The sequence below is a fragment of the Lucilia cuprina genome, chromosome X, assembly GCF_022045245.1.
Source record: "Lucilia cuprina isolate Lc7/37 chromosome X, ASM2204524v1, whole genome shotgun sequence".
NCBI classification, from domain to species: Eukaryota; Metazoa; Arthropoda; class Insecta; order Diptera; family Calliphoridae; genus Lucilia; species Lucilia cuprina.
The window spans coordinates 8,111,003-8,125,577 of NC_060949.1; the positions used below are offsets into that span (position 1 = coordinate 8,111,003).

General features: G+C 31.2%; 1 protein-coding gene across 1 annotated transcript; it reads left to right on the plus strand.

Moving 5' to 3' along the window:
* Positions 1-13,859: 13,859 nt before the first annotated feature.
* On the plus strand, positions 13,860-14,546 carry LOC111686841. Its single transcript, XM_046945388.1, has 2 exons — positions 13,860-14,009; positions 14,071-14,546. The coding sequence occupies exons 1-2, from the start codon at positions 13,864-13,866 to the stop codon at positions 14,333-14,335; spliced, it is 411 nt and encodes a 136-aa protein (XP_046801344.1). The 5' UTR covers positions 13,860-13,863; the 3' UTR covers positions 14,336-14,546.
* Positions 14,547-14,575: the final 29 nt, after the last annotated feature.

The window sequence follows — 14,575 nt, forward strand, 5'->3', positions numbered from 1 at the left end:
TGAAATCTGTTTTTAGAGTACCCAAGATATCGGTGAGATCCGAATCTATAATAATTCTGTTTGACATGCTTTTGAGAAGATCGCTATTGAAAATCGGCAAAATCAGTCTATAAATAACGGATAAAAAAATACATTTTTTTCATGCCTCGGTTATTTTTTTTTTATTTTATTTATTCTTTATTGAATCATTCTTATGTAGAAATTTACGATAAGTATTAAAATCTTAACCTAAATTATAGCTAACGTTGTTATTGCCAATGCCATTTCAACCAAAGTTCTCGATAATTTGATTATCTGGCGAATGTACCACGGAGAACCTGTTATTGACCTTAACAGTGCTGACTGCTTTCTTTGTAATTTTTCAACATTAGATGAGGAGGCTGTTCCCCACAGTTAAATTCCGTATAGCCATATCGGTTTTATAATAAGATGAGGAGGCTGTTCCCCACAGTTGAATGCCGTATAGCCATATCGGTTTTATAACTGTTTTGTACAAAAGCACTTTGTATTCCAAGTCTAGAGCTGACCGTGGTCCAATTAGCCAGTACATTTGAGCTGACTTTAAATGTATTTGTGTAACCTTGGCTTCAATGTGGTGAGTCAATGTTAAGCGGCGATCAAGGTGGATACCAAGATATCTCACATGGCTTTGTTCAGGAATTTTTATATTGTTTATCTGTACGGGAGGACAATTTTCTCGTCTTAAAGTAAATGTAACGTGAGTACATTTTGTTGCATTGACCTTTATTTTCCATTTGTCCAGCCACTTTTCCAATTCGCCGATGTGAAGCTGGAGTTGTTCAGAAGCTATTGAAGGGTTATCATGTATGCTTACAAAAGCGGTATCATCCGCAAATGTAGATGTGTGAGTCAGTGCGCTCGTTGGCATATCTGCAGTATATAAAATATATAGGAACGGACCTAGAATACTCCCCTGGGGTACTCCTGCAGATATTTTTCGACGTGATCTGATTTGAAAAGATCTTTCATATATATAATTTTTAAGCAGTTTGTGAACATTCGCTGGTAGCAATGTGATAATTTTGTGTATTAGTCCATCGTGCCAGACTTTATCGAAAGCTTGAGAAATATCTATGAATAATGATGAGCAATATTGCTTGCTCAGCATTTTTGAGATAGTTTCTCATATTAGGTTCCTTATTATTTTTTAAGGCAATGTGACGTCTTCTTTGGCACTGATTAAGTTTAACCTTTATGTTTGGAGAACGCGATTATTGCCATTGACGTCTGAGTGTTCTATTTCTTTAATTAGAGACTCAATGTTTATAAGACATTTCGAATATTTGTAGTAACCCAAGGTGACTGGGGGTGTATAAACTTTGACAGCATCTTGTAAGATATCCGTATATATATCGACAGCGTATTTTATTTCATGGTAATTTTTCAATGAAATGTTTTGTGGCAAGTGTGAGCTGACATACATTTTATACTTTAACCAGTTCGTCATCTTATTAGGGAAACAAGAACAATAGTTTTACTATTTATTTGCTATTAGGTATAATTTTAGAGGTGACCTGGGTATGTTCCTTTTTGTATTCTTTTTGTATTCTCACTAAAACGGATGTTTCACCACAGGCTCTGCCAGTTGGATGTTTTGTGTCGTAAATGTAGTATCCGTTAAATCTGAAACAATTCTTAAGGGTAAAGTGTGTTTCAGAGACGAGTAGTACGTCAATTTCCTGAAGTAGCAGGAATTGTTCTACTTTATTCTTGTGTTGGCTAAGGCCTTTAGCATTCCCAAAACAAATTCTTAGGGAATTCATTTCATATTTAGCAGGATCTGCATGAGCATGCTTTGGTTGTGCATTAATAGTTGAAACATATTTTGCATATTTACCATGAAACTTTTAATGGATTGAATTAGATTCTCAATAGAGCTTGTTTCGGGTGCGAGTACACCCTATTTTAACACATGTGCATATGAAAATAACGTGGTATTATTTTCATTATTTGTTTGTAAATTTTCATTATTATACCCTACACCACTTTAGTGGTGTAGGGTATAATAATTCAATAAAATTTGGCACTCGATCTTCTATTGTACCAGAGACGAAGCCTGTTGCAAATGGTTTACATCGGTCCATTATTTAACCTAGCCCCCATACAACTGAACCCGCCGAATAGGGCATTTAAGTCCATAATTGTGTTTAATACACTCGTATCTGGACAAAAACCTGCCAAACCAAGTTTTATACTTGATGACTTAGAAACGATAAAGTTTAATAATTGCTTTAATTTTATATTTAACCTTAAATATATTTTTTTACAGACATCGAATATGTGAAATAACATATTTACTCTCCCTTGAAAAAAGCCGCGGCGTGGCGTGAGGGCTTAAGTACTTTTTAATCTTAAAATATTTAATTAAAAACCTAGAAGGAAACTAATTATTCCGCGAAATATACTGTGGTGTAGGGTATTATATGGTCGGGCTTGACCGACTATAACATTCTTACTTGTTTTTATTTGTAAGACTTCTATATTGGGCACTAGAAGTTTGTTTTGTATTAATTTGTGTATGTGTGATTATGACCACAGTTACTGCATTACTTTTATTGTTATCTGTTTTTGGGTGGGGACAATCTTGGCTTTTATGGATGTCTCCGCATCCCAAAAGTTTCATAGTGTCCATGGACGTTATGACAATTTTTAAAAGTGTTATAATGTCCATTGACAAATATCACTTTTAAAACAGTACTTTGTTAAAAATTTAAGAAAGGGACACTCTTACCCCCAAAGGAATTTATCCTAAATTTCGTGTATCTGGTGTTCTGGATAGCCGGCCTTCCGCCGGGCGCAGGGGTTTTAAACTCAGGGGTATTTCGAATACCGGCTTCGCTAAATTAAGCCTTTTTTGATAAATGGTTTCTTTGAAATCCATGGACTTTATGTTACATTGCTCATATGCATTGTGACACTTTTGAAATTGTTATAATGTCCATGGATACTAAACTCAATTTAGTGAGTCAAAACGCCCCACAGTGGTATAGGAAAAAAAAAAGAGGGAAATAATTCGGTAACTTCTAAACGGTTAATCCGATTTTAATGAAATTTGGTATGCACAAAGAGGAGGTGTTGTCGAGTTCTGGTGTGACCGAACTCTTGGCAAATTAGGCATTGAGGAGGACCTCTGCGTTTAATGTGTTCATCAACAGTTATTTTGCGATTAAGAAGATATCTTAAACTATATATGGGATGAGTATCAACCTTTTTCTTCAATTGTGAAGAGTTAAAAGTAATTTCAACTCTAAACATTGGTTGAGGAATTTTGTATTGTGAATGGACTTCACTTCATAACCTACAGTCTCTAGCGCTTTTTTTGTCATCGTTTGGTACAGAACTATTTGCACCTTTGTTAACTAATGCCAAACCCTTTGCACTTTTTAGTTGATATGTGTAATAATTTATTTTCTCAGAATCAAAACTATCAACTATTGTTCTAACAGACTTTTCTGAATAAGTCTGTATTTTTGTTTCCTGAATGTTTCCTTTGCATAGGGAGACTTTCCACGTAGTCTCCCTACGCAAAGGAAAAATTTTTTTTGCCTACAAGTTGGGACAACTTATTAACCAATAGATTTGTGGTAGGTTCGCGCAAATAGAGGGGAGGTGGCTTGTGGTCTTTTAGAGGCATGGATAGTGCTTTTTCACTTTCCTGGTTGTCAAGGAGTGCAAAACGATTTTGACTTACCGAATTTGTTTTCGCCTGTTTTGGATTTGGTTCCAATTTTGAAGTCCTAGGGCTGGACTTACGTTTTGTATAAGTGACATAACGGTCCATTCCAGTTTGGATCTTTTCCATTTTATGCGAGCTCAATGTATTTGGCTTCTTTTTTGGTATGGCACCAGTATTCTTTGACATTGGGCTTGAGTGAGCTTCCTTATCATTAATGGTTTTATAGTGTTAATATTGTTATTGATACTATTTGTGATATTGTTCACATTAGCATTACTATTTTCATCAACCATTGTAACAGTTGTTTGTTTTTCTATTTTTTCTTCTGCGTTGTCTTCCACACAATTTTCTTGTTTTTGGGCGCACTTGAGAGAGGAGATCTCTCGTTTGTTGTTGTTTTTTTAATCTGTTGTTTGTTTATTTATATTTTTGCGCTATTAAATACACAATTGTTTTGTTTTAGCGCACTTGAAAGAGAAGATCTCTCATTTGTTGTTGTTTATACACTTAAATAATTTTTATAATTTTTTGGATCATAATAATTGTTGTTGTATGGAGAGCTCATATCAAAGTATGAATTTTTTCCATTGCTACTGAGCCTCCTTTCACTTATTGGAGAGTTAGAGAAACTCATGCACAATAACACAGACACTACACTTTATTTAAGGTTTTGTTGTTATTGTTTTTGTGTTTTCTTTTGTTTTTTATACTTTTTGTTTTGCTACAATTTGTTACAATTTATTTGATTTTAATTTAATGTATTTTTAATATTAAAAATATATATAAGTTTGTATTTAATTAGCGTACATTCGCTGCACTTATCTTTTCTATATTTTAATTATGAATTTATGTTTACAATGTTATTTTCACGTGAGAGCGATTTAAAACACGTCTATCCACTATGAGATCAAACATTATTACACATAACATATTTCAGTATTCAGTAAATTGTTACTGTTTACTGAAAAAAAATTCAGTATTCAGTAAAATTTTACCGAATACTGAAAAATATTTCAGTAAACAGTAAAAAATACTGGTAATGCAAATCTTACTGAATACTGAATTTTTTTCAATAATAAGTAAAATTTTCAACCAAAATGCATTATTAGTAAAAAAATATTACATTTAACTTAAATTCTCATACAACTATTATCATATTGATCTCTTTTACTATATTTCAATTAATAATCTAATATAAAATATAATAAATGATTCTAATAAGTTTTTATTGCCCGACAAAATTATATAATATTTGACCTCTTATATAAATTTATACATAGCTAAGTTCTTGCCTTTTGAAAAGATTTGCAATCCACATATATTATGGGAAAAAAAGAGGGAAATAATTCGGTAACTTCTACACGGTTAATCCGATTTAATGAAATTTGGTTTTGTGGGTATACTCTTTACAATTCTTTTCAGTCGTCTTGGTGATGCGGTTGGAAGAATATTTGCAATTTTTATGACATCCAAAGGTTGTTTTTCGTTTCTTAATATTCCTTTAAAAGTGTCCGAAACTTCTTCGTTAGATAAGGTTTCTAGTGAAGTTGATACCTTTTTCTCTTTGATTTTGAGCTCAAATCCTCATAGTGCTTACAGGGAGCACCAACAGTTGATACGCAAATAACAACTTCTACACATTCATCCAGCCAATCAGAAAATTTCGATCGAAATTTAGCAATGGAATACCGAACACTCTTCAGTTTTATATCAACTGATTTTATAAAATTTTCAATTTTACATATATCAGTTTTATCTACTTTATTTTTATATGCAAAGAGTTCACCTTATGGATGAAAATAATAGTGCTAGGTAAATTTTCTAAAAGATGTTGAGTTTTCCCTAATTAATTTGTCACTTAAAAAACATTAGGTAGGAATGTTATATATCAATGGAAAGGTAATTTTGTCTATTTTTCAAAACTGTATATAATTATTGAAAATTAAAAAATTCGCGGAATACTTTTTTTTAAAAATTAAAAAATGGTTTTATTCAGTTTTTGCGAAGATACAAATTTTTCAAATTACAATAAAAATTTTATTTATGAATATTTTTTGATGATTACAAAATGATTAAGAACATATTGGGTCATATAAAACAGGTACTATAATTTGATAGCGATTTGAGAATTTTTGCTCAAAATTGAATTTTCCATTAAAAATAGGGTCTTTTGGATGGACCTGGTCCCCTCGGTATCAAAAATTGCTATATACATCTTCTTAGAAACTTTTTAGATAACTTAAAGAGAAAAATATACTTTTTTCCCAAAAAATGGCCTATAACTTTGGACTCAGTCATGATTTTTACATAAATTCTTTCACTGCTTGATATATAAACTTGTTGTTATTCGAATAAAAAAAGAAATGGCGAAAATCGGGAATATTTGGACCCGCTATTATCAAAAAACTAAAGTAAGAACGGTAAAAATTTTAAAATTTTAATTTTCAAATGCGAATATCTCCTAAACTATAAGAGATAATTTACTGCTATGAGGAGATTCTATATACGAAATTTTTTTTAAATCGGAACTCAAATGAAGAAATAGAATCGTTTTAAAAATTTAACATAGCCGAGGTGTCCTAATTTGAGGACCCCCCGCCGGGCCCCTGGTTGGCCTATAAGGTCCAAATTCAAAACCTAAACTCGACAACACCTCCTCTTTGTGCATACCAAATTTCATTAAAATCGGATTAACCGTTTAGAAGTTACCGAATTATTTCCCTCTTTTTTTTTTTCCTATACCATGGAAAATATGACACTGGACATCATGACACTCCACCTATATTTTAATTGAAATTAAATGAGAAATTGAAATTTCAATGTTCAGTACGAAAAATTAACCCAATATTTAGGCCACTTTTCATTTCAACCTTGGCGAGATTTTTCATTAATTTTGGGGTGATTTTTCTTAAAAAATGTCAGGGTTATACTTCATAATGAATTTTGACCCCAACATTGGGGCAATTTTTCGTTTTTTTATTTTGAGGCCATTTTACCTGGGGCCATAATTCACAGTGTCTACGCAAACAGATGGTAATTTGCAGTAAGCTTTGGTGGGACCGAACTCTTAGCAATTTGGGCATTGAGGAGGACATTTGCGTTTAATGTGTTCCTCTATAGTCATTTTGCGATTTAGAAGATTTCTTAAACTATATAACGGATGAGTATCACCCTTTTTCATTTATTGTGAAAAGTTAAAAGTAATTTCAACTCTAAACAATGGTTGAGGAATTTTGTCCTTGTTAAATATATTGTGAATGGACTTCACTTCATAAGCTTCAGTCTCTAGCACCTTTTTAATGTCATTAGTTGGTACAGAATTTTCTACACATTTTATAACTACTGCCAAACCCTTTGCACTTTTTAGTTGATATGTGTAATAATTTCTTTTCTCAGAATCAAAACTATCAAATATTGTTCTAAAAGACTTTTATGAATAAGTCTGTATTTTTGTTTCTTGAATGTTTCCTTTGCTGGTTGGGACAACTTATTAACCAACAGATTTTTGGTAGGCAAATAGAGAGGAGGTGGCTTGTGGTCTTTTAGAGGCATGGATGATACTATTTTACTATCTTGGTAGTTTGTTTTCTTCTGTTTTGGATTTGGTTCCAATTTTGAAGTCCTAGTGCTGGACTTACGTTTTACGTCCATTCCCGTTTGGATCTTTTCCGTTTTATGCGAGCTCAATGTATTTGGATTTTTTTTGGTATGGTACCAGTATTTTTTGACATTGGGCTTGAGTGAACTTCCTTATCATTAATGGTTTTATAGTGTTCATATTGTTATTGATACTATTTGTGATATTGTTCACATTAGCATTACTATTTTCATCAACCATTGCATCAGTTGTTTGTTTCTCTATTTTTATACCCTTCACCACTACAGTGGGGAGGTTTTGTGCTGAAGTTTGTAACAACAAAAAACATTGGTCCTAGACCCACCTTAAAGTATACCAATCGGCTGAGAAATTAAATGCTTTATATAAAAAATCCACAATTTTAACATATTGTCGGTAATGTCCGACTAAAAAATCATACTTGTTTTTTTTGCGCTATTATCTACACAATTGTTTTGTTTTTGCGCACTTGAAAGAGGGGATCTTCCGTTTGTTGTTTTTACGCTTAAATAATTTTTATGATTTTGTGGATCATAATTATTGTTGTTGTATGGAGATCTCATAACAAAGTATGCATTTTTTCCATTGGTACTGAGCCTCCTTTCACTTATTAGTGAGTTAGAGAAACTCATGCAACTCATTATGTATATTGAATTTAGTCGTAATTCCCATATACTAATAGTATGAAAAAAATCTGAAAGTTTAGACGAATAAAGTTTGTTAATAGAAAGATTTATTTATACGTATACAGTTTTTGTATTAAAATTTCTTCATTCCATACTTAATTTGCCAAAGAAACACTATTTGAAACTACACATAAATACTAATATATGATTTATTTTTTAATATAGTATTTATATTGAATTTTGTCTTAATTTCCATATACTATTTAATGGAAAAAATCTGAAAGAGACTATATAAGGGACCAATTACGGACCGATCCTATTAAAATTTGGTGGAGGGTTTAATATTCTTATAAGAGATAGATATGCAGAATTTCATTCTAATTGTAGTGTTTAAGAGGGAATGAACTACCTTTAAGCCATAATTAAGAGGAAGTAGGATCTGGATTTCCAAAAAGAAAATTCTACGGTTGTTCCTGGCAAATTAATTATTTGTTGTGAGAATGGTTGATGGATATATGAACATTTTTGAATATCTATAAAATAGCTTTTTATGCATAAAAGTGAACATTTCAAAAGCCTATATTTCATATACTAACTAAATTTCAGATTTTGGGGAAGGATTCAAAATATCAAAAGTCGGACATAGAATGTTACGTCTAATTTAAAAACTGTCCAAGGGTGAAATATATCTGCAGCCAAGCCATAATTACTGATACATCACATGTAACGATCGGACTTAAATGACGACGTAATAAATAAAAAACAAAAAGTAAAAAATTATAGTTGGGCAATGCCGACTATAATTTATATTTAAGTAAAATTTTGATGGGGGTTTTTAGAGGGGCTAGGGTCAAATGAGGCCCTATAATTATATAGTTCATCAGGGTCATCAAGACTAGTATAGAACTTGGTTTTGCAGTTTTTGTCGAGATACGAGTATATTAAACATAATTATGAACTTAAAAGTTCTATTTGGCGGGTTCAGTTCTATGGGGCCTATCTGAAATAATGGGCCTATTTTCAATAGGCTTCATCTACAGTACCATAAAATATCATGTGTCAAATTTTATTGAATTATCTCCAAATTGTGACCTGTAGTTTGATTACAATGTTTACAAGCTCTATTCGGGGGTTCAGTTGTATGGGGTCTAGGTGAAATAATGGACCGATGTTAATCATTTTCGATAGGCTTCGTCAACATCATAATAGAAGATAATGTGCCAAATTAATACTAAATACTAAATAAATAAATACTAAATACTAAATAAAAATTAATACTTAATACTAAAATATGAAAATTTATGAACAAAACGCAATGAAATTTTCAACGCTTGTTAAATTTGTCATTTTAAATAAGAAAATGCAAAAAAAAAAAATTGAAAAGGTCAAAGGGCATCCCGCAATTCCCAAAAATAGGAATGAAAATCCCAAAAATGGGATTTTTTACATTTTTGCCCATAGGGTCCACATTTCTTTCAGGGCTGAGAAAATACTTTTGGAGTAAATAGAAATCATATTGAGGTTTCGAAAACTGCTTTCAGTTTTCTGATCCCAGCTTTGGGATTTTAGAACATGTCGCCCATAGTTGAAGTTTTGATAAAAAATAGGTCATATTCGGAAGGACACAGTGGCAACATTTTCAAAAAATAGGACAAGTTTTTTACGCCAAAGCGTTCTGCGTAAGGATACCTTTTAGAAAACTATAAAATTGTTATATGTTCTTAAAGAAAATTTTATTTTATTAATAAAAGAGTTAAGACACATTTTTGGCAAAAAAAAAAAACGGCAAAAATCTAAAATTTTTTGAATTTTTAAATTAAAAAACGTATATTTTTGGATCTGTAAATGATATTGATCTGAAATTTTTTGTATATTATCGGAAATAAGAGATAAGTAGTATGTCCAAGCATGTTTTGACGAGCGCTTTCAGAAAATATTAAATGTATTTGGATGAAAAACAAAAAAATGGCACGAGTTTAAAATTTTTACATGTCGTAGGTACCCTACTTTGAGCCGCCACGGCGCCGTCCCTGGGGCATCTACGGGGTTCATCTTCAAAACTTAAACTATACTCCTTTGCTACGCTCACGCCAAATTTTATCCCGATCGGATCAGCCGTTTAGAAATGCCAGATTTATTTCCAAAAAATTTCGATTCTGCCCCACTGTGGAATGGACAACCATATAATACTCTACACCATGTATATTTAAAAAATTTGTATTTTTCATAACAAAACTTTTATGTTAAATTTAACCTTAATTTCAAAGTAAGAAATTTATTGATAACAAACAAATTTTCTAAATGACGTTTTATATGGGAGTATAGTTTGACCTATACTCCCATATAAAACGTCATTAAGAAATAGGCCGAACCTCATTAAATTTGGGAAAAGGATATATTTTTAAATAACAGTTAGTTATTTTGAGTTTCACAAGGTTTACATGGACAGCCAGCCAGACGGACGGACATGTCTTAATCGACTCAAAAAGTGATTCTTTAACTTATTTGTTAATAAAAAATTTAGTTAGAAAAAAGTTAATTTTCATTCGCACTCATATCACCACTCTACACAGCTATATTCTGGGACCTTATTAAATTCTAAGACGATTTAGCTATATCCGTCTGTCTCTTATAATCACGATAGAGATCTCACTGGAAGAGCTAGGGAAATATCGGTCCACGATTTCACCTTGTCCCCATACAATAGTTTAAATAAAGTTTTAAGAGGCATAAATAGTTAATTATAAAACAATCGCGATAATATTTAGCACAGGTTAATTTTATTATAAAATTATAAAACAATCGCGATAATATTTAGCACAGGTTAATTTTATGTACTCAGAAAATGCACCGTGATGTCTGACGGACATCGGACCATAACCATCCCTATCCCAAAAAATCATTTTATAGCTTATCATTTTTCATCAGATCAAAAATCTTTAAAAAGGTTATTAATAATTAGTTAAATATAATATTTTAAATTTATTTGTAGAATTTATAAAATTTACTTATAGAAAAATGTATTTATTTAAAAATATTAAACATATATTATAAATATATGATAATACATACGTATACATATGCTTATTTAATACTTATTGTTAAAATTTTATACTTATCAAAACTAGTAGACCTATCTATTAAAAAAAATTAATGAACATTTACCTAATTTCTTATAAAAATATTTAGGTTCCCATAAACCGAATTTGGAAAATAAAAAAAAATATAGAATATGTATATGTATGTAGTACCTTTGTAGAATTTCTTCATCAATTTTCATGGCCACTTTTCAGGGATCCTAAGATTATTTGGGATAAACTAGTAATAATGTACTATTAAGGACATATGGGACTTCCGATTCCATATATCGTGGTATCCCAGTCCCTCCTTAAAATTCCATAATGACCACAAATCCTCTCTAGAACTGGATATATGATTTTTTCAACAAATTAAAGCATTTTTAATTGGTTAATAGTGCACTGTTAACTGCCAAAATAGCTATGTTAAAGAATTTGGTTTACGTCTTTACTAGTTCAATAGGGATGAAGCCTATTGAAAATGGTCAAGAGCCGTCCATTATTTCACCTAGAACCCAAACAACTGAACCCCCGAAGAGGCTTTTAAAGTTTGTAGTCAAACTACAGGTCGCAATTTTGGAAATAATTCAATAGCACGTGATCTTTTATGGTGCCGTAGACAAAGCCTATTGAAAATGGGTAACATCGGTCCATTATTTCACCTAACCCCCATACAATTAAACCCGCCAAATAGGGCTTTTATGTTCATAATTATGTTTAATATACTCGTATCTCGAAAAAAAAAACAAACCCAAATTCTATACTAGCCTTGATGACCCTCATAAACTTTATTATAGGGCCTCGTTTGACCCTAGCCCCTATAAAAAGCCCCCATCAAAAATTTACTTAAATATCCACAGTAAATAGCTTAAGTTATTCTGAGGCAAAGTACAATTATGAAATTTATTATGAAAACTAAATCGCATTTTATTCGTATATAGGTGTAGTGTAATATATTGTCGTCCTCGCCCGACTATAACATTTTACTTGTTTAAATATAACATTGTTTTTGGTTTATTAACTTAACCATGCATGAACAATATATAATAACGGGGTCCCAATACATTGCTGCAACGTTTTGGAATACGATTTTTATTTCGTTAATGTACCGAAAGGGAGTAAAAACGGGAAATTTGATTTTATTCATGAAACATAAAACATGGACGTTTTATTGAATTTTCGTTCCTCGACTTGTAAACAAATGTTTATTTTGTCATACAATTTTTCTTTATTTTGAAATTGTAATTACGTAAGCTATTGACGAATAAAGAGATTACCACAATTTTACAGATTTAAAATTTTTTACAAACTAAAACGGCTCGTTAGCAAAGTAGCGGGTTATAAGCTAGTATTAACGTAAATAAATAAATTACAGCATTTATAAATCAACTCCAAAATAAAATTTGTTTAATTCAAAAATTTTCAGTACAAAAAATATACCTTCAATTTCAAACAAAATTGAATTCTTTTCGCTTATTTCGAAGTTTAGCTATGTTCGTCCGTCTGTCCGTCTAAATAAACCTTGTAATCAAACTATAGGTCGCAATTTTGAAGATAATTTAATGAAACAACTGAACCCCCGAATAGGGCTGGTAAACCTTGTTATCACACTACAGGTGGCAATTTTGGAGATAATACAATGAAATTTGGCACATGATCTTCTATGATACCGTAGACGAAGCCTATTGAAAATGGTTAAGATCGATCCATTATTTCACCTAGCCCCTATACAACTGAACCCGTCGAAGAGGGCTTTTAAGTTCTTAATTATGTTTAATATACTCATATCTCGACAAAAAGCTGCCAAACCAAGTTCTATACTAGCCTTGATAAACCTCATAAACTTTATGATTATAGGACCTCATTGGATCCCATCCCTTATAAAAAGCTCCCTTTCAAATTTCACTCAAATGTCCACAATTTTTTACAACAATAAATGGCTTGAGTATAAACGAGGCAAGGTACAATTCAATAGTAACAGTAACATGTGTAGGGTATTATATGGTCGGCCTCTCCCGACTATAATTTCTTACTTGTTTTGTAATGAATTGGTTGTTACGTCTCTTAAAAATGAAGTTAGTCTCTACGTTCCGTTCCGTGATGAATCAGCTGATTCGTACTTGGCTTACGAAAACCTGTGTAAGTCGTTAGTTTGGCCGTAACGTTGAAGTTGCGTTGCGGATGAACCTGTAGAAAATAGAATTCAATCCGCAACGTTAAGTGACATCTATAAACAGCTGACATAAAATACAAAAAAGATGTAAACAAGAAAAAACAGTGATGTTAATGTTTTAAAAATAATGTACATCCAAAAAATTTTAATTATTACGATTAATTGAAATAATTTAAAATTAAACATTAAAATTAATGTACTTCTTATATTAGTAAATATTTATTAAAAAAATTATACTAAATGCTATGAAGTTTAAAATTAAAAAACGCGAAAACTATAAAGAAAGAGAGATAAAACTCTGAAATATGTCAAAGAAAATATCAACATAAATGCCATAGAAAAAAAGAAAAGACCAAGAAAGAAATTAAAAAAAATCGTGTTTCGTGTTTTTACTTTTTATAATTATATTAATTTAAATATTAAAATTCGTTATAAATGTGTCCACTGATAATCATTGGCCAAGAAGTTTGTATATGGTTTTTTCAAAATGGACGACGAAAAATTATTTTTTTTAATTGAACAAAATGATATTTTGTATAATAAATTTAACAAGGAGTATAGATTGCCGGAAAAAAAATGGTGTGGACAAAAATTTCTATGGAAATGGGAATTCCTGGTAAGTGTCATAAAAGTCTATAATACAATTGAGTAATATTTTTTTAGAAGAGAATTGCATGAGAAGGTGGACTTCACTTCGCGATAGATTTGTGAAAGAAAAGAGAAACGAAAAGCTTCCCTCTGGCAGTGGAGCATGTTTGTGTTATCGCTGGTATTATATGGACCAATTAGAATTTCTAGCACCACATATAGCCCCACGTGCGTAAGTATCTACAGTTTATTTTAAAAATTATTTTAAAATAAACTTGTTTTATATTTTTCAGAGTACGTTTAACATCAAATATAACCCAAAATGTTACTACTATTTCGAATAATTTACCTTTTACACAACAATTATTTGAAGAAACAGAATCGCAGGAAACTATGCAAAATGCTTCAACAACAACACCTGTATCAAATCTTGAAACAGGTGTTCGAGAAAAAAGATGTAATAAACGAAGAACTGAAGTTTTCGATGCTTCTGATGAACATTTTTCAGAAGCTGTTGATATTTTTAAAAATTCTGCAAATCTCGGGAAGAACAATTAAAACAAAAAGATGCTGATCCTATTAATGCTTTCGGCGAAATGGTAGTAGTAACTATAAGTTCACTTGCCAAACCACAGCAATATAAAGCTATGAATTCAATTACTGAGATATTAATGAAACTTAAACAGGATTAATACAAAGGCTGACTAAATATATGCAGGGTTGAAGTTATCATTCAAAAGTAACTAATTTTGAAAATCGAAATTTAAAAATAAAAAATTATGAATGAAATCTTGTATG

What these genes read in the sequence shown, in the direction of transcription:
- LOC111686841 (XM_046945388.1), top strand. Translation starts at nt 13,864, where the DNA reads ATGAGAAGGTGGACTTCACTTCGCGATAGATTTGTGAAAGAAAAGAGA. An exon ending in CCACATATAGCCCCACGTGC is followed by an intron (nt 14,010 to 14,070) that starts GTAAGTATCTAC and finishes TATATTTTTCAG; the next exon opens with AGTACGTTTAACATCAAATA.